Source organism: Tachypleus tridentatus, chromosome 12 (genome assembly GCF_004210375.1).
Source record: "Tachypleus tridentatus isolate NWPU-2018 chromosome 12, ASM421037v1, whole genome shotgun sequence".
NCBI lineage: Eukaryota > Metazoa > Arthropoda > Merostomata > Xiphosura > Limulidae > Tachypleus > Tachypleus tridentatus.
Window position 1 is genome coordinate 79,067,564 of NC_134836.1, and position 26,009 is coordinate 79,093,572.

Here is a 26,009-nt window from a genome sequence, read left to right on the forward strand (position 1 = left end):
AAGCCTACTTAGGGTTCACGCTACATTGTAAGTTTAAGTCGTGCCTGTGTCTATGATTTAGCAATTGATACACTCGTGTGGTGGCGCCATATCACCGATTTGAAGGTAATTACAACATTTTATTATTTGAATTATGTGTGTGTGATATAACAACTGGCTGTGGAGCATGTTAAAGTCTCACTTTGTATACCACCACCACTATGTGATTTTAGAGTTTAAAAAGTTGTTGATCTAAATACTATGGGGATATCTCCTTACACTTATAACGGTGACATGGAATGGTCATAAACGGGTAAATTAATACGGAAACGTTAAACCTGCAAAATGTTACTGTAGGTATCTGATTTTAAGATTAATCTCTTGCTTGTAACTTGAAAGTGCATGGGTGATAGAGCGAATATATGGTAAATTAAGGTTGTAAATTTAATAAGAACATTTTATTGTTAGTGAGAAAGTAAAAAAAAAGCTTTTTGGCCACAGAAATGGGCAGCTGGTAATACCGAATATCTCTGTCTTTCCTCCGTTAATAGAAACTACGAGGGAAAACGCGGCACCTCGCGTACGAAAAAAAAAGAAAAAAGGTTGTAGTATTTTATGTTTTTGTTCATATTATTTACAAAACGCAATTAAAATAGGAAGATGACTTGCCCAGACTAATCAGTACTGGGCCAGGTATCAAACGAATATTATGGCCGTGGAGGGCGTCTTAATGAATACGAGGTTAAACTTGAATGGATTAAATCTATTCCACAGCATGTGATACTCACCAAACACCTTTAGTACAAAAGACACTTTAAATCGAATGATCTGATCAAAAATGAAAAACTGATCAAGTTTTAATGTAATAAGAGACATCGGATCTAGCGACGTTTTCAAATTCTAGCTATTGGAGGCAATCACCAAAACAATACAGATTGACTGTATCAGTACTCTTAAGTGACTGAACACAAATGGAGAAATTCACATGTAAAATCTTAACACACAAACACTGCTGTATAAGATGAGGTTCTAAGGGATGAGAAATCTATTCCCCAAACACACTTCCCTTTACAATGTATTCAATCTATAGTGTTTCTCCCCTTCCTTACTCATACAGCAACATCGTCTGTATTATCCTATTCCTAATTTCAGCTTCCCATCGACAGCGTTTATCAGCCTTTTTTGATATCAGAAACTGAGTTTGCTGCTTAGCTGTCACGGACTATTAAAATACAAGTACAAAGAAACACCATTACGATTTACATATATTCTGTCAGTTTTTGTTTGTTTGTGTGAAGTAACACGCTCCAGCTTGGTGATTAAGAAACTGTTAAAATGGAAAAGAGTATCTGTAACCTGAGTCCCAGTACATTCACAGATTGGCCGAAGCTTCTTCTGTGGGCTACACTTTAGCCAATTCAAGGCTATTCACATCACCAAACGTGTTTCCCTTTTACCCTTCTGTGCATTATAATATGACAGTCAATCCTAATATTCGTTGGTAAAAAAAAACAACAAAAAAAACCTAAGAGTTGGCGGTGGGTGGTGTTGACCAGCTGCCTTCTCTCTAGGTTGTCAATGTTAAATTAAGAACGCTTTGCGTAGATAGCCTGCGAGAAGTTTTGTGCGAAAATTCCAAACGAAGCAAACCATTTTTCAAAGGGTACACACGTAAAATACGATACTTGTTTAAATTAAATACATTAAAATATATGTCCTCCGATGGAACAGCAGTAAAGTAAGCCTACAGATTTACAGCGCTAAAATGAATGGATTCGATTCTCTTTGACGGACAATTTGGCTTTGTTATGAAAACACACTCTTTTGATGAAATAACTTTTAAACTTGTTCAAAGGTACGTTCATTAAAATGCTATTGTTTTCTCGAACAATCTAGCATGAAATTCAATCATAATTTGAGAGACATTTGTCTAACATTTAACTTCTCCTAAGCCTTTGGATTTGGACTTTCCAAATATGGTTTAATTAGCTTGGTTTATTAGTCTTGGCCGTATGTTTGCGAACTTGTAACACTAGAAACCGGGTTTTGCTCGTGATGGGCAGAACACAAATGGCCCATTGTGTAACTTACGCGATTACTTACTAACAAAGAAACAAGAAATCATTCTTGGTGTGACGAGAGTTATTTTTCTTTTAAAATTAAAATTAACGGATTTCATATTTCAAGTACTGGTAGAATAATATAGATAAATCAATGGGAAGCGTAAAGGATGTTAATGGGATTTCTTCAGTTTTCTCTTTCACTAAATTGTGTATACGTATGATGTTTGTATTTTCAGTCGTTATGGCTAAATTTCAGGCACTTGTAACCTTTATTCTACAATTATTTCTTTTTAAAATCCCATTAAACATTTTAGGGATTTCTTGTTCTCGCATTTTTGTACGTAGTTTGATACTCACTTGGCCGGCATGGCCAGGTAGGTTAAGGCGTGTTCGACTCGTAATCTGAGGGTCGCGGGTTCGAATTCCCGTCACACCAAACATGCTCGCCCTTTCACCCATGGGGGCATTATAATGTGGCGGTCAATCCCACTATTTGTTGCTAAAAGAGTAGCACAAGAGTGGGTGGTGATAACTAGCTGCCTTCCATCTAACCTTGCACTGCTAAATTAGGGACGACTAGCGCAGATAGCTCTCGAGTAGCTTTGCGCGAAATTCAAAAACAAAACAAATGATACACACATATCTTAGGTGAGACGTTTTTTTAAGTCACGTGTTACTTATTGCTTTGTCAAAAAAAAAAAGAAAGAAAACGAAATGGAAAGTAAAATGTCTAGATAATCAAGCCCAATAGAAATGGGTATATTTATTCTTGTGTACTGTCAACCTTTATGTTGTCAAACATATTTATATTAATAAATATTATATAAAACGAAACTATGACCCTTTTGTATTCATAAACCAATAAATAAGTTGTTAAATTTCGTAAATCTCTCGATGTCCATCGTATTTATACATTTGCTAGTTTATGTAAATAATTTTTTCGCAAATATATAGTTCACCACAACTTGCACTTTCTAAAACACCTTCTTTGTAAACATTTTTTAAAAGGCTAATTCAATAATCTTACGAATTTTTTGGATTCTCTTAAAACAATTTCGTAACCTGTCACGCGATCTTTCAGTTAAAATATGACGGGCTTAGTAAAGACAATGAGTCACTTCAAATGGTATGATGTTCTTATTACGTGTACTGGACTCTCTTTCTCTGTATAAATGCCCGTTGTTAAACACAGTGATTCATAGATACATGATTAATTAAAGGTTATCTTAGAACATGAAACTCTGCTAACCTTCTATTTTAACTGAAAAAATTCTCTCCCCTCACCCCAAAAGTGTAACACAATTTGAAACCGCAAAGTTCAAAACTGAAAATTTGTATGTATATTTCCACAGGCTCAAAAAGCCTTTATACCAAATTTGGTGAAGTTCAATCCACAGGGGGCGAAGTGGTGGAGGAAAACGCTCAAACTGCAAAATGCAAAACTTAAACGGACTAATAAATGAACCTTCATACTAATTTTGGTGAAGGTCTATAGTTACAACAGTACTATAAGCAGTATTGTTATATAAATATATGCCAGTAAGTATTTTGAATGAATTTATTTTGAGTAAATGTAAAATTCTGAAAACGCTATACTTTCAAATATTCCTTCTTTGGATAAATAATATTAAGAATGATTTTCGAAAAAATAACAAAGTAAAAGGTATGTTTTGGGGATTATGTTGTTAATGATGGTTGAATAAACTTAAAATTAAAAACAGTAGACAATTGAAAGATTTATTCAGAAGGTGTGGAGAAGAGTAGAAAAGTAGGGAAAAGCATATTTACTTAATTTATTTGTAAGTATATTTTAATATATTTAATTTCAACATAGACTCTATTTTATATTTGCATATTGTGAAAACTTTATTTTATTTTATATTATATTTGGTGAAAAGTTGTACTTAAATATTTTTATAGACTACTGAAAATTACATCACAAAATGACTTTCGAGCCATGAAACTGATGGAAAAGGTGAAAGGAAAGTCAAACAGTCATACATTGTACTAATTTGTTATATTTTAGTTGTTTGTATACGTATGTATGTATATGTATATCGTATAAAATTTTATTGAAGTTAGCCAATTAGCATGTTCTTTAGTACAAATCGAATTATGTTTTTTTTCTCCTGAAAACAAAGAAAAGTTTATAAAATTCAACTGGAAAATACCTCCACACTGGCACTTCACTGAATGAAAAGTTGTCAGAAGTTTTGAAAAGTCTTTTATATTTTAGGGATTTTTTGTCATATTGCATATTCTTATGGAATAATTTTTGGCCATATTTTTTCTATATATTATTGAACAGTAATTTGTATTTTTGTGGGATTGTAATGAATTTATGGCCCGTAGCAAAATTATATTATATATGCTATACTGGTATAATATTATTATTTGTCTTACTAGCCCAGATCTTCCTGGCCAATCTATTTGGCGTATGGATTAACTCCTCCTACCAAGAACTCCTTGAAAATTGGGTCGTCGCAACTTCCGCTGTTGAATAAGTTATACATAAATGTCAAAGCATTAGTTAGGTAAGGGCGCGCTGTTATATATGATGAAAATTTTGTGAGACGGTAGAAAGACGAACGTACTTGTAACTTATATTGTATTTTACAAGAGATGTTTTGATGCCAAAAGTTGTTGGCAAAAGGTGAAGTAGTTATTTCTAAAGGTTTGCGAGTAAACTTTGTGTTAATATATAGGAAAAAGTACGGATTATTTTTACACGAATTGTGTTACGTGTATTTAATAAAATGTTTTAAATCTAACTTAAGTCTCGCGCACAAAGTGTGATAAAGTCAACAACAAATAGACAAAGGATGGAAGTTGTAACGTTTAGATTTATATTAAATAAAACTAATGTAAGAGAGAATATTTTATACTACCCAATATATTATCAAACTGTAAAGGAAAACATTAACTGCCCCAGATTTCTTCAGTTCTAGAGCAAACCTTGTAATACGATTAACATTAATGCCTAAATAAATAACTAAAATCGCTTAACATTCCAATTTCTAGTTGAGGTAGTACTAATACTACTAGCAGTCTTTCTTCGAAGGAAGGTATCTGAAAAAAAAAGCCACTTTGCCACTTTTATGCATTATCACTCTGTCTTTGTGCGATGGAGTCGTTGTTTAAACTTTAACATTGGAATTTTGGTTTGAAACTCAAAGTACCCTAGATGTGGCTTCAAGAAATATTTGTAATGAGAGACAAAATAAATTTGTTGCTCAAAAGTTCAAAATTCACATCACTAATAATACCAAGAACATGTTTTATTTATTTAACCACAGTTAGATGTGAAGGCATCAGGGTTTAACCACACTTAAATCCTTTTAACTATCACTAGTGCTATGAATTGTTTTCTCCTCTAATTGTTAGAATGGAAAGGTCTATACATACAATTTCAGCCATGATAATTCAGGTGGCAAGGTTAATAATATCAGGACACTAGTGTTAGCTGAGGATCTTGTGTTCAAGTCCTGGGCAGAACAGATTTCTTGTCCCAATATGTTACATAAAATAGTGCTTTGGTGTCCAGTTAGTTATACTGTGAGCTCATTTGAAGATGAATCAAATCATTTGTGTATATGCTTTGCTCTGCAGTTATGTATTATATTGGAGGTGTGTGTGTGTGTAGGGGGTAGTGTTGGGGACTTGAGGTTTAGGATTGTTTTATAATGTTGATGGCCAAAGAATAAGACTTATTCATGGGGGTGGGGGGTGGAACTGTGTAATGGCCATAATGGTAAGTTGTGTGCCTTAGTAGTTCAGTTGTTTAAACTAGTGGTTTTTCAACCATCAACCCACAGACTAGTACTAGTGTATAGGGCAATTTCAGACAGTCCACAAGATGAGTGTAAACATAGTCCGTCTTAAAGTATTCACTGAAGTATATTGTTTTACGATTTTAGTTTAAAAGTACTTTAAAAGGTTAGTATTGTGTAAAACAGTCTCTGAAATTTTGTAATATGAACTATTTTAAATGTAGTATCACATTTTTTTCATATTTAATTACACTTGTGACTTGTTCACAAATACTGTGTAGGTTCCTTTTGAATTTAAAACTTTGAATAAAATCAGAACTTTGAATTATATAGTGTTATCAGAAAATTTAGAAATATTACTTTAGGACAAGCTATCCAAATTTTTTGATTTAACTAATGAATAACAAAGGTAAAACAAACAAATAAACAAAACCAACAATAAACAGAAACTTAAAGAAATGAACTTGTAAGTTTTGTTTTTTTATCATAGTATAAAGTTTATGTTACTTTCCCTTTTTTTATTCCACTAATATAAATATTCAGTTATATGATAAAGTGGTATATTGTGCAGCTAAATTATGTGGCATGAAAGATAAGTAGAAATATAATTATGAACAATATTTTAAGTTAATTTTATGAGAGAGTAATTAGGATTTTGATAGAAGATCATATGGATGATCACAGAAAGAAAGGAAAATTAATTTACTAATAAATAGATAAACAACAACAAGATACTCAAAATATGAAAAACAATGGTGATATGGAGATTGGTAAAAATGCATAAAAATTAAAAATCAGTAACTGTGTTGTCATAGTATTGTTGTAGTTTCAATTGCAGATTTTTTTAACTTTGTAGCTCCTTCACCTCTTGACTTCAGATTTAAGTAAAGCCTTTGACTCAGGAAGTTGCACCCTTTCAATTGATGCATTTTGACTGTGCTTAAGGTCTCTTAGATTAACTTACTCTAATCCTATCTAAAAGAATTTCAAATGCTGTAGCTACTGAGGATTCCATCTTGGTTTAGTTTTGTTGTACTGTAAACTTCAACTACCACAGAACTGATTTTGGAAAGGTTTTTGAATAGTTATGTATATACTATTTATTTTTGTATAGTAATAATAGAATTTATGAAGTGTATGATTATTTCAGTGTTTATAAATATAAGTCAAAAGTAAATTACATTTAGTTTGATATTTTGTATTGTCAACAGATTAACGCTTACTGCTGCTGTCTTGCACTCAAGTGTACACAAATATCAATATGTGATTCAACCAAACAATGAAACTGATGTTTCCTGAGGAAATGTCAATATCAACTATTGTCCTTTTTGTTTGTTTGTCAGTAAACAAGACCTGCACAGGGGAGACAATAGAGAGGAAGGTGGATGTTCAAGAATTGTGGAGACTTTTCAAGTTTGAGGTTTATGAAGTATCTCTTAGTATATGTTGTGGGGTATGTTCACAAATATTCAGCTTCAAGAAAGAGAGTTTACTAATAATAAAATGTTATGACAAGAATGTCTTTTGAAAGCTAAAGTTATCACTTGAACTAAAAGTATTTGATAATGTTTCAGTTGTTATATAATAGTTAGAGCTTCATTATACTTTTTATTATAAACCTGTATCTCTACATAACTGTTACTGTTAAAATGTTTAAATGAAGATTAACATTTTTGTGGAAAGTAAATAATTGGTTTAAGTTTTTACGTTTTCTCACAGATAATATACAGGGTCATCCCAGGAGGACCAAACAGTCCTTTGTCCATTTATGTTATGAAAGTATTAAGATCTGTAAAAATGCATTCATATCCTGATTGCATTCCACATTTAAGCTAAAGTAAAATGTGATTAGAAAATAGAATTTGATTTTTATTTATGTAACAGGGTGGAATACACAGTGAAACTGCCTATCCATACTCCATAATGTGTCCATAATTTTGTGACAGAATGTCTGTAAATTGTGGTAACAACATTTCCAGTGTGTCTGACGAAGGTGGTGAGAACCACTCTTCTACAGGTAACAGTCTCTGTGATATGTACTTTTCTGATACTGAGGTATTGATTGCAAAAGCTGCACAGCAAGATGATTCATCTAATTGTGATTTGGACCAAGGAGATTTCCAGTCTGCTTTTAGAAGAGAATCTTGTCCAGATATTTCAAGAGTTGAATCACCACTGCAGGAACAAGACCTTCCAGACAAATCACACTCAGCTATGCCTACAGTAGAACAAGACCTTGCCAAAGATCACTGCCATGTTGTATTTAGAGAAGGTCAGTTTACAAATCCAGTTAGAATCCGAAAATTAGGAGGATTCGAAGAGAAAGACCCAGAGTAAGAAACTTAAAGTGGCCTTTGACACCTAGGTCACGATCATTTGAAAGAAAACAACCAGCTACCAGCTCAAGAAAGCAAAAACTTATCCTCTTTTGTCTGTGTCTGGTTAATTTTACATCGTTTTTGAGCATGTCAATCATTGCTCCATTCTTTCCACAAGAGGTAAGATTTAAATTGTTGTAGATGTTTCATTTTTCATTTAAGTTTAGTTCACAATTTGGTTATAAAATCTTAAAATTGTTCATTTGTTTAGGATCTTGTACGAGTTCAACACCATCTGCCATAGATGTGCGATTTGCTTGCCACACTTTTTGTTCACCATAATATGTCCCTCAAATTATATGTAGTCTTTGAATTGGCTTTACTTACTAATTAGTTTTGTACTATATAAACTTTTTCATTTCTATTTTCATATTAATAAGGACACCATGTTGGGTTCATTGGTACATGAACTCGGGCATGCAGAGTATAAGCACTGTTTACCTAAATATATTTTTCTTTACAAATAGTCCTACAATAAAGTTATAAAACCATGTGATCTAATTTTATTGAAAACCTAATTGTACTCTTTGAACATGCCAATTTTTAATGTCTACAAAGCTTCTCTAATGAAATGCCTGCAGTTACATATCTATGTTGCTTCGATGTAAACAACAGTATGGCAGCTTCAATTTCACTAAAATTTTAAAAATGAAAAATGCTAATTAACATTATGAAAGCTAGTCTTTTAGGTAAAATAAAAATGCAGTTTGCTTAATTGAATAGGATAAGATTTGAAGAATATTATGTTCCTTTTTAAGCCCTCTTCAAGCTTCACTGACCACAGATTTAATATGGGCTAACATAGTATTCACTAAACTGCTAAAAATATGGAAACTTTTGTAATTGGCATAGGGCCACAACTGAAAGTGATAATGGAAAGCACTTTTGTGCTTTATGCATATTTGCTATTGATTTAGAGGCTTTATGAATTTTGTTTGTTTTTATAAAGTCTATTTCCAAAAAAGTTCACAAAATATTATATAAACACCAAATAAAAATAATTTTAGTTATCAATACTTAAGTTTTGTAATGTTATTAATTTCTCTTCAATATATTTTTTGTTCTGATGAATACATGTAGGCTTCAGCAAAAGGAATGAGAGAAGCAGTCAGTGGGTTTGTCTTCAGTGTTTATGCTTTGGTTGTAATGGTAACTTCACCTATGATTGCTAAAGCTGTGAGTAAAATAAGTATTTGTGCAAAGACTCTTGGTACTGTTGCTTGGATTAAACATTTATAGAATAATTTCATTCAACAGTAAGGTTAAAACTAAAAATTAATCTATATCCAACAGGCCACAAGGCCTAAGTTTTTGTATCAATGGTACTGTGGTTTTCTGTTTATTGGTTGTAAGTTTCTTGAAGTTAATTGAAAAGTTGTATTTTTATTCAAAGTTCTTTATCTCTCCCTCTCTCAATTGAAAATAAATTTCTAAAAAATAAAAAAATACAATTAGTACAGGAAGCCTGCAATCAAGAAAAACAAAAGTAGTACAGTTAATGTTTAGTTATTATACCTCATGATCTATCAGAGTAAATTTCTAGTTTTAAAATGACAAGTGTTTATAGGTTTTGTTTAAATGGAAATGCTATAAATGAAGTTTGTATGTATGTATATTTTATAATGTGTAATGCTTTTAATGGCTTAATTCTGTGTGGAAAAGATATAAAATACATTCTATGATAGATTGCTTAGGCAGAATATTCATCATGAAATATAGTTGAGGGTGACAACTGCCTGTTGTAGAAACATAAGTGAAGAGGATGGTGTTTTGAAAGTCTTGTACCATTCGTCTCCAGATGGAAGACTTTCAGTGTAGTCCACTTAGTGTTCCTATAACAGGCAAATGCTGTTCATTAATGTAAGTTTCATGTAATGTGAGTAGAAAGTGGTTTTGCAAATAGATTTAAGTTGTAATTGTTTTAGATTTTCACAATTGCATATTGTGAGATGTTGAACATTGTACCATGTTATATGAGGTTTCTTCACTTACATTGTTTCTTTTCTGTTTCTAAATATACTTCAACATTTGTAATGTATTAATTAGTATGATAATGATATTAGTTTTTTTCTAACAGTATGAAAAAAACAAACGTGCTTGTTTTTTAACAATTTATGTATCAGGAAGGAATATAGTAATGTATATGTAGTTTTGGGTATTTATTTTCTTTTTAAAGTCTTGATGTTTTAAACTGTTTTTGTACCTGATTATAGGTGTTGGAATATATTTGGTAGTGTAAGTATGTGTCCTATTTCTATATGTAATACTATTTATTATACTTTCTAAGCTTCCTATAGTTGGAGTGAAATTTACTTTTCTAACTGGGTACTGTTTTCTGGAGTCAGTAACATTCTTTTTGGGTAAGTTCGGTTTTGTATGTATTGTTGTTGCTAGAGCTATTAAATATGATATAATCAACATTAAATATATTTCATTTTGATAGGCATGAGTGAGGATACAGTTAAACTGACCAGTTAGTATAGAGATTTTGAGTGCTTTGACTAAAGGTTGAACTAGGTCCCATATTCTTGAATACTTGAGAACCTTTATAAATTTAAGTAAAAATTTTAGCCATATTTAAATATTAATAACTTGACTAAATTTCTAGTACTGTAATACTTTGTATTCAGTATTATAATTGCTTTCTTTATGTTTTGGACTACCTATTTTTATTCATTTTTTTTCATTTAATTTATTGTTAGTAACTTTGTTCATTTAAATGTGGTCAGTATATTTGTATTTATGACTAGATGTGCCAGGAAAGAACTTTGAAAGATATCAACTATTCATAAATAATTATTATGAAATAAACATAGCACAAGTAGAATAATTGATATACCTTTTTGTCCCAGTTTATTATACTTAAGTGTTAAGCAATAAGATTCTGGTTGCTGAAAATATTTTAGAACAAAAGTATAGATTGTGAAACATTTCAAAATGTCATAACTCCAGTTAAATTAGAAAAATGTTTCACCCAAAAATTACCAATTTTTTATTTTTTATGTCCTTAACCTATAGGGTCCATGTATTGTATAATATTGGGTCATTTTATGTTTTTGACAGTTAAGTCACTTGACATAAAACAACTGACCCTAAAAAAGTGAAATATTTGTTTTATTTGTAGAACACAAAGAAACTGTAACAGTAATTAATTTGAACTACAAGAATGATGCTATTTTTGGTTAAATTTTCTTGGGACTTGTATTCCATTATGGATCCTTTAAAGTCAGCAGTTCTAAATATGCTATTTGTGTTTCATTTCCTAGTTGGAATTTCATTTGTAGCAACTATTACCTTGTCATGTGTCAAATTGAATATTTTAGCAAAAATTAAATTTGTAACCTACTCTGTGTGTGTGTGTGTATTTATATAAAGTTTACAGTGTGAAGTTATTTTCAGAAGTAAATAATTGTGTAACTTAGGTTGTTAGTCCTGGTGGAAAGTAACGCGTTGTGTTTCCGTGTTCTGCTTTGTGGTCCGGTCATTTGAGGCTCTTGGTACTGCTGCTTTTTGTACTGCTTCCTACACAATAATCTTTGAAATGTTTCCAGATGATGTTGGAACAGTGTTTGTAAGTTTTCTTGAACAATTATTAGAATATAATATCTTGAAATATTAGTTGTTTGTTTTAGTTAAGTTAATTTTATAAAGTATTTCTTTTTTCTTTCCTGAAATCAAAAACCGATTATGTGAATGAAAAAATAAATATATTAAGGTGCAAGAAAAAACTTACAATTTTTGTGTCACTAACTAACAGGATGATACTTCACTTTGTTTTAAATGTTAATAGTATATCAGCATATCAAATTTAAAAACTTCTGAAAACAAATCCGTTTTGTATTACATAACATTTATTTAATGTATTTCACAAGGAAAAGTTTGAGAATACTTCAACTTTTATTTTTCCATATTTCTGAGGATTTTCACTTGTAAACTTTTTTTTTATCCCCCTTAAGAAATTTCTTATCCAAATGTCTAGATTTATATTTGCTAAGAAACTGTCACTCGTTGATGATATTTCTCTTGATTCTCAAGTCTCTTTCCATGGTCCAAATTTTCCTGATTAACTAAGCTTTAAACATTAATGTCCAACCCAGAATATGTTTTAGTTATTATAACTAGATTCAACTTTGTACTTAACCTATTTCTAAATCCTGAATTTGAATGTATTTTGAATAATTATTGTAAACCTAGATTACTTACTACTCTACTAATAAGAGGTTTCAGTTGGTTATTTGTATGGAACAAATGATGTACTTTGCTCACTGCACCTCGCTAAATATTAAGTCTTATAAAACCAATAGAGCAATTTTTCCTCGTCCGATTTTTGATAGTAGATAGCTGGAAATTATTTTCTGTTAAGTCTTTTGCAATGGGCTCAGTAAAATATGCACGAGTTATACAAGTTTGAACATGTTAAATATTTATATTATAACTTTTGTTATAGTATGTGTACCTTTACAAAATTTGGTAGGTTTTTATTAAAGATTACAAATTTCCTTTGTAAAAAAATAATAATAATAATAATTGTTTTTTAGGAAATATATTTGCTGGAAGTTTGTTTTTGAAAGTCTTTTTCATTACTAGTCTGAGTACAATGTGATTTTATGTTATAATTAAAATAAAACTATTCTTCATTCTAAAAATTTCAAATGTTATTTGTGTAATCTTTAAAACATCCTAAATACATTTCAAACCTTTGATTTCAGTATGATTTCATATGTCATTATTTTCTCTTCTCTGTGTAAGGTTTGTCAACAGACCAACATCTTAACCATCATAAAAAAAAAAAATGTTTCTTGCTAAAATGACAACATATTATGACACAAATACAAATGTTTAATCCAAATAGTTAAGCCTGATAATACTATATATTTATTAAATTGACCTTCTAGTTATGTGTAGCTAACATTATGTAATTTGCATTGACAAGATGCATGTGCAGTCATGTTACCATATCCAATAACAAAACTGACCTGGTCTTGGCTGTTTTAGTGGACTAGTATTTATATTATACGGTAACATTTATTATATGTTATACATTTAATTTGATTATTACAATTTAGAAATAAGTTATAAAATTATTTTTCTTAAAATATAGAACAATAAATAAAGTAAGCAGTTATCATTTCTAGGTATGACCTCTGAACTTGGCTGCTCCTGGCCATAGTTTGCTAAGCCTTTTAAAATTTTGCACGTGGAGGATATCAAAGAAAATTGTTTTTAGATTTTATATATGCAGTTTAATAACCAAAAAATCATAAATAACTACACTTATACCATAGAATTCTACTATAACTTATTAGGCTTAGTAACTAATGTGTATTTAGGTCTAAAAGAAAGTATAAAACTTTGAGCAGACTAAAGACACAACCTATTTCCTTGAAATCTTGAATCAAAAGAAGGTGATAACCTTTTCACAAATTAAAATGGCTAATAAACCCACTGGGGGACATTCGAGCTGTCAGTTGCTTATTCATATGTCATGTACTGTAGTAAGAGCATATAAGGGACTGTTTGAAAAATGGAAAGAGATGAAGGGGCTACTGTGTTTGATTCAGTACATAAGCCATATTTCAGCAGGATAAAAAGATCTGAGATTCTTATTTTAGTATTAATATTCTAATATTAGTAATTTGAGTTCCTGATTTGTATGAAACTATAGATTTAGTATTTTGACATCACAAACATATAATTTTAACCAGTACTGTATTCAACATACCATGTGACTCAGTAAAAACTATACTTAGGTGGGTTCTTTTAATATTCATTTAAAATAAGACATTAATTCATATATAATGTTAAAGTTTGAATTGTAAGCTACAGTTTGATTTCAAACTTGTGGACATAAGTTCATAAAATAGTAGTTCAATAAAATTTTGAATTCAGGTCAACAAACATGATGACAAGGCCTTTGACTCATGTTCCATTGTGAACGGGTTAGTTAGAAATCATAGTGTAATTTGTTATGAATCTCTTCTATTTGTGTTTTACTTTTCTCTCTCTCTGTTTAGACTTTTTTTCTGATTCTGGTCATGCTTCTTTTTATTTTTAGTTATGATAAATTAGAGAGTAGTCATCTGTACAGGTTTAATAAGTTTTTATTAGATCTGCATAGCTGTGAATAATTGTTTGTCAATGAAGGTAAAACTAAAGATTAAACTCATTTAATAATGAAAAGGCTTCAGTAACTAGATTTCTTGGTTGAAAGTTTGATACATACTATGAGATGGGAATAAAACATTTCAATTAAATGGGAAATAGAATGTCACAAGCAGTATTGTGCATTTTAACAGTGTTTTCTTGATTGTACCTTACCTTCCTTTAAAGCTATACTTGAAATTCGTAAAGTCTGAAATAAACACAAAATCAGTTTGTTTTGGATTATTGTAAATGTCAGCTTTACTAACAGATGTTAAATGTAAAGATTTTCAAAGAAAGTATGTTTGTTTTTCTACACAAAGTCAAATGGCACATTTTTTTATATAGTTTATCATACAGAATACCAAGAAAAAATATTTTGTAAAAAGGTATGCGATATGAAAAATTTGATGGTCATTATTTTTGGAATATTAATTATTTTATGATTTGAAATTTTCAGGGTTTTACAGAGACTTTTGTTGGAATTGGAATGTGTTTAGGTCCTGTTATTGGGGGAGGCCTGTACAGTGTAAGTTTTTGTTCTTTGCTACTAAATGAAAATGGTAATGTACATTGTAAGAATCATTGCATGGTAGGCAATTATGATGTTACTAATAGATATGGTGTGTTTATAGTATAGGATTTGTAATTATAAGAAAACTGATACTATTACACATGCCCAGGAGTCGTGTGTGTGTGTGTGTGAAGGTATTGCAATGGGTGTGTGCATCTGTGCACACATTTCAAACTAATAGATCTAGGTGTACTAAAAGTTTACACAAGATGCAAAGTTTGTAGGTGACAGTCTTCTCCAAATTTGGTCTGGATCCTGAATCACATTGAAGCATGTTTTGTAATGGTGAGATAGAAAATTTTTGTTGTTTTGGATTTGTAACTCTGAATCATATCGTACGTGTACCAAATTACATTTAAGGTTGAGACTTATCATTATTACTACAAAAAATGATTCAGATCGTTGATCATTTTGGATCTAAGAAGGATCTTTTTTTTCTTTTCAGAATGACTGCAAAGTATTAGCCTAAACTGTGTAACAGTATATGTCTGCTTTTACTTAAGTTTTACTGTTTTATTGCCATTTGGACCATATATAACTAATAATCCTGTTGTACACATTGTAAATAATTTGTCAAACATTTACTTCACATTTCCCTATCATAATACAATGTACAACTTCTAGTGAACTTTTCACAAGCATATCTTGTGAAGAATTTTTTTATCTTGCTTATTGTAACACTTTCTAATCTGATAACTTTAATTTTACATTATAATTGGATTTCTTAAAAAATAATAATAAATGTGGAATATATGTGAAAAACAATAAATGTAGTACTAACCTGGGCCTTTCTTTTTTCTGTTAACTGTTGATGAAACTTAATTACTTTTTTCACTAATGATACTACTATGCGAGTTTTTTATTTAATTAAATAATGTGTCTAAGAATACATAATAACAACATGTAAAGTAGACAATGTTCTGTGACTGTTGTAATACTTCCAGTTTTCTAACTGTGATAAGAGACATGAAAAATTTCAGCTAAGCTTGTCAATATATTTCCCATTGGAATAAAGTTTGAGCTCGAGGCCAAATAGACAATTGTTTGTACAGAAAAAATAATGTAATTTAACACATCATTTGATAGATTAAGACTTTTTATTGGTTATAAATAAAGTAGTATTAAACATCAGAAAACTGTTTATAGTTGATTAGAGTGGGTATGACAGGTGGGTGTGGTAAGTGGGTCTGATTTTGTAGTTTATGGCTCTTTAAACATTTAAGGTTGAAGATTATAAAATTATACTTTGCTAGAGTAATATAAAAATGAGTAATTCACATTAAATTCTTTACTTCTTGGAGGGGTGATTAGTAAACTCAGAGGGAAAAGCCTAAACTGCAAATTCCACAATTCTCATATTAGGAGAGATTGACAATTTTTAATATTTATTTATAAAAAAATTATAAAGTTGTATATTAAAATTTGATTTATTAACTACATTTTATGTGTAGTTTGTTTGTATACAATGGTATCAAAGTACTTGAATTAAATTTTAAATTAAATTAAATCTGGTGGTGATGCACAATAGCTGGTATTACTTTCAGTGTAGGTAACTGTAGTTGTGTAGGTGGTAAACTTTAATTAATGGATTCAAAAAGAAATGTATAATGCCAAATAAGATTATTCAGAATTGTATAATTACTTTAAGTAAATCCAAATTATTGAAACTAGGTAATTAGCAATGTTCCATGTGATAACTTTTACTTTGTTGTTCAACAGCTTGGAGGTTATGGCTTACCTTTCTACATCCTGGGATCTCTTGTAATAGTGAATATTCCTGTCTGTTGGTATGTAATGGGAGATTTGCCAGGTAACTACATCTTTTACTTAGTGAATATTTGTCTGTCTGTACATTGTGAATATTCCACCTAGTTGTTATTTTTGTTTTTATCGTGAAACTTTATGGGAGAGTTGACAGATAATCTTTGTTTATATGGAAAGTATTAATTTCTGTTATTATTTTTCTGCTGGCCCTTATGAAAATTAAATTTAATCTATATTTTTTAAGCTGCAGTTTTTATGTACATTGAATTACAAAAAGCAAACTGCAGTTTGTGCTTAGATCCAGTTTATCATGTTGGAAATGTGAAAACCTTTTGTTTTTTTTAAATGTCTGAAATCTTACAAATTAACTTTCCTTTTATAAGAAAAATGATCTTTATATGTGTTTTAAAATATCTTCTTTACTTCAGTTTTACAAATGTGTCCTCTACCTTTCTTGGGATTCCTAGTTTATTTTTAAACATTATGAGAAATCTGTACGATATCTAAAATGAAGGAGATTCTCAGAACATGTGAATGTTGTGCTCAATTGAAATGAAGTGTGATGAATAGTAGTATTTCAATTGAGAAAAAACCTTTTGGTCAGTGTTAAAATAATAATCTCAAATCTCAATATTCTTTGCATTTAACCAGATTAATGTAATGTACATTTCAGGATTCATATAATCAAAAACTGTTTTGATTAGAGCAATTGATAAAATGGAAATAACATGCCCACGCATACGCATGAGCACACACACACACACACACACACACACACACACACACTTTTATAAAGGATTGTAGACCTTGTATACAAGTTTTTTGTTTTGTGATTTTTAGATAAATATAATCTAAATTTAAAGTTTATAATTACATATTTATGTTAATATTCAAACAAAATATTCTTATTTTACTGTAATACTTTACTTTTATATTGGACACTTATTTTTGACAGATTCTTTCCTTATTATACATAACTGATGCAGTTGCTTTGGACTAATTATTTGTGGCTTTTTCTATAACGTTTTGTCATCATTTGTGGTCCATATTTAACCTAAATTAGGAAAATACGACTATCATTAGGCCTAACATAGAAATGTACTGATGTAGTTGCTTTTGACTTGTTGTTTGTGGTATTTTTTATATCGTTTGTTATCATTTGTGGTACATGTTTGTTAACCTAGATTAGGATAATATTACTATCACTAGGCCTGATATAGTAATGTACTTTGTAACTTTATAAATTAACAATAAATTAAAATTTAAATAGTAAAAGGTAAACCTTAGCTGAAGCTAAGTATTGCAGTTATAAATACATTGATTGAGATAATGTTTCATTTATTATGTTATTGAGATATATTAAAAAAAACTTTGGTGCTGAAAATTCTTGCTACCAAACAGAAGTATCCTGGTATCAAACTTTCTTTTTTTCAATACAGCATTTCACAGCGAGTGTTTTCTCAATCTCAGCTTGCCCTAAATTGCTGTTGCTGATGGATACAATCTTTGATCAAATTCAGTTCTCTGAAATCAGTGGTATCACCCACAAAGAATTTTGTAGAGTAAACTGATGATGCTCATTTTAGTTTTTATAAATAAATAAATAATTTTTCTGTATTACTTTTTAATTTCTGGAATTTTTTTTTGAGTTGCATTTAACCTATGTCATAAAGTATCACTTTATGACATATGAAGCAGATAAATATGTGCAAGTAGTGTTTTTGTTTTAATAGTTAATTAATTTGAGCTGTTTATATACAGGCATACCATAATTTGAGTACATCAGTTTAGAATTGGATATAGATTGATTTTATAGCAGCAAGCCACCATCTATTAAGTGTGGGTATAGGGTACTCTTTGTTGGAAGTTTGACTAGTACTGTGTTGGATTATATTTTTATAAATATACTTTAATGCTGTATTGAATGTTGGAAAGTGCAGTGATACAAAAAAGAAAATAATGAGGGCATATGATGTTTTTAAGTGAAGATCTTAAGCTGTCTTGCTAAACTTTGTTGCTAAGTCTTGTTTATGACCAGGCAGGTCTTGGCAGAGGGTGAGTAAAACCTTATTATTTAATCTTCTTTGTTTCAATTTCTCAAATTTATCAATTAGTAGTATTTTTATTAAATTTAGATATCTAATACATACTACATTAACATGATGTTTTTGTGTATGACAAGACTTTTACTTTTCTTGAGTAGCCTTGAAATACTTTATGATGGAGTTATATTATTGTGGAGGTAATAAATTAATGATAATTGGGGCCTGTATTTAATTCACTTATTGTATTAACTGTAAAATGTAGTTGTTCTTGCTTTGGTTCTTTTTACTTCATTGTATGTGTGTTATACAATGAGTTTCCTAGGCCTGATATACTTAACCATGCTGAATGGGTCTTGTGATTCTACCTTTCACTCACTGATACATTTGTACCTTTTAGTCTTTGCAGTCCTCTCTCATTTTATAAACACCTCATTGGAACAAACATCACAGATCTGCTGATGAGACAATTCCTTTACTACATTCTTCCAAAATTGAGGTTTTTTCTACACATTCAGTGATTCTTTTTGTTGCTGCCCTAGATCCAGTTGTAATTCTGTTTCATTTTGGAGACCACTGGCTTTGTTAACAAACAATTCCAGCTGGCATTGTGAGCAGTGACCCTATCATTTCAACTGTCAAAATTTTAAAGTTGACCAGTGAATTAGTTACTTCAGAAGCCAAAGTTTTGAAACCATGACATTCTCAAAAGTTAAATCAATTTGTTAATTAGAAAATTTCATTGCATTAACCTAGATTTCAAACAGAAAGACATAAAGTAATTTCTGGAGTCTTGCTAGATTTTGAAGTCTGAAATATACACATTTCTCAGCAGGAGCTATTTATTATATCTCTCTGATAATTTACCTGACAGGTTTACAGAACTCCATTTAACAAAGAGAGTATTGTAATGGCATCTGTCAGAGTTCTCTTAGGTTTTCTGTCTGTAGTAGATCACATTCACATAAAAATTACACAGCTGAATCTCAACTGTATGCAAACTGTGGAGATCCTATCATACTGGATTTGGGTAATGCCTAATATATCACAAGGCAAAAGAAATGGGGTGCATTGAAGCTGCACGTAACTTGTATGAAAGGAAGTTTGAAATTTACTATCTACATCTTCCAACTGTAGTGGACTTGTTTCTTATGCTAAGGCTTTTTTAGTTAATCTATTTCATATTAGTTTGGTGTGTATAAGTTGTACTTTTACAGATCAGAATTAGCTTCTGTACCAAATGGAACCCATAATCATTCTCCTGACTTTAATTTATTACCTCCACAATAAATGTAACAATGTAGCCATGCAGGTAAACATTCAGAGTGTATCAGGAATATTTAACAGGTAACTCTTGGATATTTCCATTTTAATGCATTTCAGAACAGCTGGTATTAACACTTACTAATAAAGCTTTATCAGTAAAAGTGTTAATACCAATACCAGTTGTTCAAGATACATTTTTATTTCAAGTGGGTTTCTCATTATCAAGAATTTCCATTTTAATGATGATTTTCATGCTCTTTTCCAAGCACGTGAATGTGGTGTGTCCATCTTTGACATATCCCATGGTTTTTGTGCACAAGATTGTAATCTCCACGTCGTTTCACATTTTATGTTTGTAAAACTTGGATTTTCCCTTCCTTCACTTATACCTGCCATTACTGTTTTATTCAACTTTCTGTAACTCATTTTGAGGGGTATGCTGCCTCATTTGAAATAATCTCTTATTCCTAAGTTGCTTTATAGACAGATGCCATTATGATACTCTCTTTGTTATCCCCGTTGGAGGGTATGAATATCCTTATCTTATGATACTCTGCTTTCTCCTCTGTCAGTAATGTTTATAACCCATGCAATGATTTTACTCAACTTGGCCCCTGTATTTGATAACCCTCCTTTTTTTTTGCAACTTCAGAACATAACACTTACATTGGGGTTTAACACTCACTGAATCCAGTGATAAACATCTCAAGAACTTCATCGAGGATGTAACTAGCTCCTCCTTAATGGTGGAATCTCAGTTTGAATCACTCCTCATAGTTGTATAATGCTAGTGCTTGATTATGTTTTCAACTTTTTGTTGTGGTATGTGGACATGGCATATTCATCCAAATAATTTTGGAAGTGACCATTTTTCTGTAATCACTTTTATCACTATGAATCAAATTGTAACCATTTGTCATTATTCTGATACAAGTTTATGGGTGTATTCTGCTACTGTTAATTCTGTTCTCCACATTACTTCCCTGAAAGCTGGCTTTGCTGGACATATTTGTTAAAATAATTTTCTCTAAGTTGTGTGGCCAGGTTTACATTCATTCTGCTTTACATATTTCGCAGCATAAAGCATCTTGGTGCAGAAAATTTATTTTACCTTAACATAGGAGCTATCATTATTTAAAGTGTCATTTAAGTCAGGTTAATTTATTGCATTTCATATCTACTAAAATCAAATGTCACATATGAATTTTCTTCAGACCAATTGGTGACAGTTTGTGTTGTTCACTCACTAAAGATACCTCATCACTTGAATACGGGATGTGCTTTGCTCTTTCCATCATATGTGAACAGTTCTTTGAAATATGGCTTGGATTTCTGAAATTTATTTTTGTTCTTTGATATACAGCAGTTAATGCCATTATTCAAAGACTATGGGGATTTAGGGACATTTATATATAGGTTACCTAAATGTTTCTTATCCTACAGAATTTGATTTGAATGCATGAAAGTATCATACACTTCTGATATGTTAGCTAAAAGTTGTTGTACATATATTCCTCTGTCAATTAATTTAGTTAAGATAGTTTTTCTGTTAATTTATTTTAAAAAGTGTATTGTTCCAAAATAAACTGTCATTGTGATGTTTTTCTTTCAGTGTAAAGAATTTATATGTACTGCTTTAGCATGCCTGTTTACATTATTAGTTTACGTATGGGGTACAACACAGTTATAAGAATGTATTTTTAATGACATTCAAAACAGTACTGAATGGGGTTGTTATGCTAATTGTTTTTCCCTTTATGAAACATTAACAGTTTAGGTTATAATTAATTGTAGTTAATGTGATAAGTATATCATGGCCACGGTTTTAAGTATCTCTAATCTTCAGAAATTACATGTATAATGTAATAGGAAGAGAAGTTAGCATGTTAGTAGCCTTGTGGCAATTTAGGTATATATTACTTGCATGTTAATAGTATATTACTGCATGCAATTAGTATATTACTGGCAGTATGCATGTTAATTAGTATATTACCATTAATTATTTTATTTCCTCACACTTTGGAAAGTGAATTTTGTACTGAAAATGTAGGGTATTATAATAATATCAGAAATTATAATAAAACTAATTTAAATTTAGGTTCACTCAGAGATTTGATGTTTTGTAATTTTCTGTAATAATTTGCTATTTACAAGTTAAATTTTGCTCAACAAGAACCGTAGTGAGTGTAAGAAAAATATGAATTCTTTAGATGCCCAAATTCTATGTAAAGAGGATCAAATTTATTCATCAAAGCAGATTTAAGGGAGTATTTTTTATGTGAGAAAAATTCAATAGTAAGTAATTGATTTATTACTTTATTTATTAGTTGTTTTTTCTTACATTAAAATTGACTTACTTAGTTTTATGATTTTTAAATATTTAAACTGTTTTATGTTTTTTAGAATCCAATTAAATGGACAGTCTCTATGGCCATAAGCTTAGTCTTCCAGTTATCAATAACTTTTTTAATAACTTACTTTATGCACAAAATGAATCATATATGGGAATTAGGAATTGAATTAAAATTCCAATTTATCATTTGCCTTTTTAAATGAACTGTAAAATTAAGTAACCTGTTGTGTAAATAAAACTTCATGATGAATTTGGATTGGCTTTTAGCGTACATACGACAAAGCCTCTTTAGTCCTTTTGCCCAGCTCTGATTGGCCATGCATAATTTTATTGTCATTTTATTGAGCTAGGAAAATACTTAAATATTAAAATTTAATAAAATTAAATGGAATAGTTTCTATAAAATAGTATAAAACTCAAAGAAAACTAATTTAGTGAAACAAAGTTAAGATTACAAATAAACAAAAGAATTGTATGTTTAAATATACCATATATGTAGTAAGTCCTTTCTTGATTAAAACTTAAAACCTGTAAATAGAATTCTTCATTACAAACCTAAATATTGAGATATATTTATTTAGTTCATCATGTGACATTTATCTTTTTCATGTATGCATTTGATTTCCACAAACTGTAGTTTTTATCAAGTAGCAACACTTTACAGTCTGCAGTTTTTATTTATTTAATAACCACAATTCTTTTTGTAACTGCAAGTGCAACAAAAAATGTGTTTTGTTGGATCAGTTTCTGTAGAAAACTGCAAATAACATACTACTATTTATTTAAATAGCTGCATTTCGTATAATAAATTGCAGTTTATTTTAACTTTAATAATAATTTGTTTAGGGGAATAGATGTAGTTAACTTTCATAAGGGCATACCTTGGGGGTGATATCTCCCAGTTATTTGAGGAACCTGTGGAGTTTTTTGTGTGGTATGTTATTACTGCATTGCAAAAAGTGAAACAAAAACTTTATTCTTTTACATGTATTGAATATTAGGTAACAATAAAACCAAAAGTCAGAGTCTTATAAAAGCCTACTGACAATCCCTTCAGTATTAGCTGTATGCATAGTGATCATTGTCTCTTCACAGTCACAGGGATTTTTAGACCCAACTCTTGAACCTCACGTTCGCCAGGTATGAAAGTTGGATACAAGAAGTGCTGTGTGTTTGTGATAATTAGGATATCATAGGGATGTTGTTTTAAAAGTTTGTTCTTAAAAAAGGAGAATAATGTGCATATCATATTGTGTTTGTCATAAGAAATATAATGATGTAGAAATTTTGTTATAAAGATAAAATGTAGTATCAAAGTAGTAATTATATTATTATGTGAACATTAAATTTAGAAATTGTATGCTAGCCATACTAACAAATAGTATAGTTACTACTTCTTTTGTTTCTTGAAAATAAAACTGTAGTAAATAATTTTATGTATCTTCTATAATAAGAAAATTGTTTATTTGCAGTTGTAAGGAAAAAGAATGCTACCATTACACTGTTTACATCTATCATACAATTGATTTCATAGAAATTATCCTCTAAGTATATAAATTATTGGTTTTGTCAACAAATTTTTCATATTAAGTAGAAGACAAGGTCAGTAGGTACCCCACAGGAAAAGTAAGGTTGATATTATTGCTGATGTGATTTTCTTGCTAGAAATATAGAATTTAGCATTACAAATGTTTGTTTGTTTTTTTTAATTTTGCACAAAGCTACACAAGGGTTATCTGTGCTAGCCATCCCAAATTTAGCAGCGTAAGACTAAAGGAAAGGTAGTTAGTCATCACCACCCACTGCCAACTCTTTGGCTACTTTTTATCAACGAATAATGAAAGGGCGAGCATGTTGATTGTGAGGTGGGGATTTGAACCCACAACCCTCAGATTACAAGTCAAATGCCTTAACCTACCTGGCCATACTGGGCCAAGCATTACAAATACTAGTTTATTTACAGTCTTGCATCATTATTATAATTTAATCAACTTTGTACAGTTTTTATTCACTTTTATTATAATGACTACAGTTGTAGTAGTAATAATATTAGCCCAGTCAAAAAATTGTCAAATGAATTTATGCTAATTTCAATTCTACACCTAGTAAAATATGAATTATTTGTAATATCTACTAAATATAATGCAAATATTGTATGATTAAAAATGCTATGAAGGTAAAATTTTAATAATTTATACATTTAAAAAAAAAGCACGTGTGACTTAGTAATATCTAAACAAAATTGACTCATTATTGCGATGGTTTGGTTGTGGAAGTGGAAATTTGCTCACACAGACGTCAAGCACGTGCACCGAAGTTATTTTCTCTTCTGCATTCTTATGTTCTTTGAATTCTATCGTAGTAGACATTCAGTATACTTCATGCTTCAGGTTTACTAAAATGTCTGAATGATGTTTTTTTGGAATGGATATGGATATGCATGTTGCTAGGTTGGTGGTTCCACTCTTTGGAATTTGATTTTAAAAACTACTATTTTCACCACCATCTGGTTCCTTTTTGTCGTATTGTTCTGGAGATCATTAGTAATTTAGCAAAACCCTAACATGTACAAGCTTGTTAATTTCCTACAAACTAAGTAAATTTTGGTTTTGAACTTTTGTACATATTTAGAATCTTATGTTAGTTGAAAAATAAATTAACAGGTGGCCTCATTAAACAATTACATTCAATTAATCAGTTTAACTGTAGTCCTCAAATAATAGTACATCATGCATACATGCAATGAAAAATAGTTGGCGATGGGTGTTGTGAGCCAGTTGCTTTACTTCTAGTCAGCAATACAAAATTAATGATGTTACTGAGACAACATTAATAGGTTACCATAACAAAGATCGGACTAGCAAAGTTAGTAGAAATTTCAGTTAACTGATTGGTTTACAGGATATTAAATTATGTAATTGCTCTTCATAGGTGGTGACTGATTAAATCATCCATCTATGTTTAATAATGAGAGAAGTTCCATGTCAATTTTGTTATATAGTGGCTTACTTTTTTGTAATGTGAAAGTAATAATGTTCAGAAATAAGTTTTAAAATTTGGTCTAGCTGTATTATGATGGTGTTTGTTTTCAATCTTTAGTTTGGGGTAAAGGCTGACATGGTTGGAGTCCTTTTCTTAGTGATGTCTGCTGCTTTTGTTTTGTTTGCACCATTTGTAGGCTGGCTGTCTGGGAAGATGGTAAGACTTTTATGACACTACTTAATTATTTAACAGGTGTTATATTAATGAGTGTAGCAGTTTGACTTGTACATTTTGGAAATTATGAATAAATGTTGTACATAACATTCCTTAAAATTCTGTTATAAATTTCATATTGGCTTTAGAGCAAAGATCACAACTTTAAAATAATAAAATCAGATATTTTAGAAATGCTTCTTTCCATGAGGTCAAGATAATTTCTGTTTCAGTCAGTATGAGAAAAATTGTCAGAACATTAAGTTAAACCTGTATATGACATTACAGGATAACAAGTACCCAGTGATGGTGGTTGGGTTGGTGCTGATGACAGGGGCTTTGCTATTTATTGGTCCAGCTCCATTCTTATCTCTTAAAAGGTATTGTATATAAATTTAGTTCAGGCAGTTTTGTTCTTAAGAAATTTCATTGAATATTTCCAATCTGCCAGTGTTTGGGTCAATTGAAGATATCTAAGTATCCA

At 30.3% G+C, this 26,009-nt stretch overlaps 1 protein-coding gene, 1 long non-coding RNA gene and 1 pseudogene across 4 annotated transcripts in view; all 3 read left to right on the forward strand.

Moving 5' to 3' along the window:
* The window catches only part of LOC143235674 (X-ray repair cross-complementing protein 5-like), a 31,586-nt gene extending 24,840 nt beyond the window's left edge, over positions 1–6,746 (forward strand). Inside the window, exons 12-13 of the mRNA XM_076473894.1 lie at positions 3,963–4,017; positions 6,669–6,746. Coding sequence (XP_076330009.1) covers positions 3,963–4,017; positions 6,669–6,746 — 133 coding nt within the window. The remainder of the gene's footprint in view (positions 1–3,962; positions 4,018–6,668) is intronic.
* On the forward strand, positions 1–8,111 carry LOC143233725 (uncharacterized). 2 transcript variants are annotated; one of them, XR_013018286.1, is made up of 3 exons: positions 1–105; positions 7,024–7,265; positions 7,697–8,111. It is a non-coding gene; the product is annotated as an uncharacterized LOC143233725 (long non-coding RNA). The 2 variants fall into 2 exon arrangements; XR_013018285.1 differs by lacking the exon at positions 1–105 and adding an exon at positions 4,587–4,695.
* The window catches only part of LOC143235675 (MFS-type transporter SLC18B1-like), a 26,388-nt pseudogene continuing 8,138 nt past the window's right edge, over positions 7,760–26,009 (forward strand). Inside the window, exons 1-11 of the transcript XR_013019351.1 lie at positions 7,760–8,071; positions 8,107–8,310; positions 9,271–9,366; positions 10,478–10,550; positions 11,209–11,215; positions 11,621–11,761; positions 14,792–14,860; positions 16,625–16,776; positions 23,344–23,470; positions 25,430–25,528; positions 25,814–25,905. The product of XR_013019351.1 is annotated as an MFS-type transporter SLC18B1-like (transcript). The remainder of the gene's footprint in view (positions 8,072–8,106; positions 8,311–9,270; positions 9,367–10,477; positions 10,551–11,208; positions 11,216–11,620; positions 11,762–14,791; positions 14,861–16,624; positions 16,777–23,343; positions 23,471–25,429; positions 25,529–25,813; positions 25,906–26,009) is intronic.